Below are 3,628 nucleotides of genomic sequence, written 5' to 3' on the forward strand. Positions count from 1 at the left end.
ACACAAGATGTCGAAATATCGTTCACTAGATAACAATGGCACTCTATATCTTCAGGAGGAGTTACCTCAGTCCTTTCTATATTATTATTATTATTATTATTATTATTATTATTATTAATAATAATAATAATAATAATAATAATAATAATAATAATAATAATGATAATAATAACAACATCGAAAAATACCTTAGGAATGAGAACCCATGTTCGAAATTTCCCCAAGACACCTGATGAAGGCTGGAGGGTATATCAGCCGAAACGTTGTGTTAACAACAAACAAGATGAGGACAAATATCCGTCAAATGTAAATAATGTAAATAATGTACTTATTATTTCTTTTCATCATTCCTTCCTTCTTTCTTTCTTTCTTTAATTTTAGGTATTCAAGGTCATTTATGGAGCGAAACTGTGAGAAACCCTGAGCGGTTCGAGTTTATGGTTTATCCCCGTTTACTTGCTTTATCAGAAAGAGCTTGGCACCGAGCAGCTTGGGAACTGGAAAAAGACAAAAAGAAACGAGAAGAAAACAGAAAGAAAGATTGGGAACGCTTTGCAAATACTGTTGGATACCGAGAAATGAAACGTCTTGATCGGTTAGGAATTAAATACCGAGTGCCGCCACCTGGTGCCGTGTAAGACAATTTCAAATTCATCATCATCATTATCATCATCGTCGTCGTTGTTGTCATTTAACGCCCGTTTTCCATGAGGTGGATGGTTCGATAGGAGCAGGCAAACGGGAGAGCTGCACGAGGCTCCATTTGTATGTTCTGGTATGTTCTCTATGGCTGTATGTCCCTCCTAATGCCAGTACTGGGTACTTTTTACGTGACACCGGCACGGATGCTCTTTACATGGCACCTGCATGGATGCTTTTTCACATAGCACCAGTGCTTTTCCGTGGCACCGATGCTTTTCACGCGGCACCAGTGCTTTTCACGTGGCACCGGTGCTTTTCACGTGGCACCGATGCTTTTCACGTGGCACCGATGCTTTTCACGTGGCACGGGCGCTTTTCCATGACACAAGTGCTTTCACGTGGCACGAGTGTTTTTTACGTGGCACCAAATTATTTCTCATTGAATATGTTGTTGCTTTTTGAGGCAGGTGTGGCTGTGTGGTAAGAAGCTTGCTTCCAAACCACATGGTTCCGGGTTCAGTTCCACTGCATGGCACTTTGGGCAAATGTCTTCTACTATAGCCTCGGGCCGACCAAAGCCTTGTGAGTGGATTTGGTAGACAGAAACTGGAAGAAAACCGTCGTTTGTGTGTGTGTGTGTGTGTGTGTGTGTGTGTGTGTGTGTGTGTCTGTGTGTCTGTGTTTGTCCCCCCACCATCGCTTGACAACCGATGTTCGTGTGTTTACGTCCCCGTACCTTGGCGGTTCGACAGAAGGGACCGGTAGAATAAGTACTAGGTTTACAAAGAATAAGTCCTGGGCTTGATTTGTTCGATAGAAGGCGGTGCTCCAGCATGGCCGCAGTGGGACTGAACCTGGAACCGTGTAGTTGAAACGGAAACTTCTTACCGCACTGCCACACCTCAGTAAGAATGTCTCTATAAATGAAGTTTATTTACTTTTCAGATACAACGATGACCAACTAAAAGTCAACACAGCTTTCCCTGGTTTAATTGTACAGTACAGCGTGAACGGTGGCAAAACCTGGTGCGATGTGGATGACGCTGCCAAATCTATAACAGACGGATTGGTTCTCCTGCGTACCAGGTGAGTCATTCTTTTTTTCTTTTTTCTGAGACTCAAATATACAAAGGTTTGTTTGAACCAACCAATTGACCTTTCTAGACACTTTAAATATCTTCCTAATGTCATTGCATGGATGAGTGTGAAAATCTTCTCTCTAAGAATTGGCAGAGTCCACTGTCTTCGTCGACCGTCTGAGATCGATGAGATCATCACTGATTATAAATAACATTGATTTCTTTGTGATGATGTGAAACGCCTGGCGAGGTTTCTATTTTATAGATAGGGAGTTATCTCCCTTGTCGTACATTGTTAACAGCGCATGACAGGGACTGGGGGAAGATATAAACGGTAGTCTCCTGGAATTCGGAAGAGGAGTCACTACCATTAAGTTCCCCGTACAAGGTGAGAACTTGGACATCGATACGTTCAATGTTCATTGGATATCTTGTCTTCTATGGATACTTCCTGGATCGCAGTCTAGTTGGTTATTACTCGTTGGCGTGAATCCGCTCCTACCAACTATGAAAAATAACTGTCAGAGAAATAAACATGGCTGGTGGAGATTTAACAGCGCCTACATTCTGTAACAGAAGTACTAGATGTAGTAGTTTAGTGTGAAAGAGCAGGGTTGTCACATGGTTATCAGTTATCACGTAGGTCATCGAATGAATTTGAGGTGCTGGAGGTTGAGATGAGTTCCGTTTGTGTATAAATGATGCACAAAACTCCTGGACAATTAACAGAAACTTTATTTATCGCACAAAACATTTTCCATGCTGCTCTTGAATTAATAATACAAACAACAAAGCATACACACTGGAAAAGACAATACTGTAGTTACAAGAAAATAGTTATATAGGGCTAAATAGGCCCTGCGAATATGCTGTTAAGACTGTAAATGAATCATGCTAAATTTCTGACAGCAATACGGTAGCGGCCGTCTGCTCAGTTGAATAAGAAGTTGTTAAAACAACTGGAAAATACTGAAAAATGAGAATGTGGTTTTCAGAGCGACGATTCCCAACACTTTTAAATTTAGAAACCAAAACTCGTGTATCTACAGGGTATCCACAAGGTCTGTGTACATGGAGTAAATAAAATCATAACGTAAACAATAATAATTTCTTAAAGTATGTGTTAATCCCCACGTACCCAAACTTAGTGAACACCCTGTATAAGCCTCGTTAGAAGACGTTCTATAAGATTCTAGAAGGTTCCGTCACGTGATGGCTCGATGTTGACTGGTCAATTAATCGGCCGATCATGTGAGATGGCTGTAACTAGGCCGTGACTTTTACTTGGAAATTTGTTGATTGGGTTTCGAATTTGCTGCAGGGTGGATACAATAGGGGTGATGGAAAGAGGAGAGATGTCTGAGTTGAGGAGGTTTGAATAAAAGTAGCGTAAAACCAACTAGCTCTGAAGAGTAGGGGTAGAATAGCAAAGAGAGGAGCCAGTACATGTGCATGCTGAATGTTGCTGTATACTAGTTTCACATTTTAGCACAAAGCCAGCAATTTCGGTGGAAGGGGTTGAAAATATTGGAATATATTGGCCAGTGACTTCATGCTACCTCATTTGAGAAGACGTTTTTCTTCTTTCTTCCCTTTCTTTTATGTCCTTCGATATCGTTATGTGTAACGCTGGGACCGTCCCAAAAGTGGAAGCAGTACTACGTTCGTGTGCGTGTGGGGGTGTTTGTGTGTGTCTGAGTGTTTTTTCAGTGTGTGTATTTTTGTATGTATATAGATAGATAGAAAGATAGCTACATACATACATACATACATACATACATACATACATACATACAAGAGTAGCTGTGTGGTAAGTAGCTTGCTTACCAACCACATGGTTCCGGGTTCAGTCCCACTGCGTGGCACTTTGGGCAAGTGTCTTCTACTATAGCCCCTGGCTGACCAAA

The 3,628-nt window shown here is 41.3% G+C and overlaps 1 protein-coding gene across 1 annotated transcript in view; it reads left to right on the forward strand.

Annotated features, from left to right (window-relative positions):
- LOC106875884 (beta-hexosaminidase) overlaps window positions 1-3,628 on the forward strand; it is a 67,047-nt gene that overhangs the window by 57,875 nt on the left and 5,544 nt on the right. The window contains exons 8-9 of the mRNA XM_052966730.1: window positions 382-634; window positions 1,588-1,728. Of these exons, the coding sequence (XP_052822690.1) occupies window positions 382-634; window positions 1,588-1,728 (394 nt within the window). The remainder of the gene's footprint in view (window positions 1-381; window positions 635-1,587; window positions 1,729-3,628) is intronic.

The sequence above is a fragment of the Octopus bimaculoides genome, chromosome 3 (assembly GCF_001194135.2).
Source record: "Octopus bimaculoides isolate UCB-OBI-ISO-001 chromosome 3, ASM119413v2, whole genome shotgun sequence".
NCBI classification, from domain to species: domain Eukaryota; kingdom Metazoa; phylum Mollusca; class Cephalopoda; order Octopoda; family Octopodidae; genus Octopus; species Octopus bimaculoides.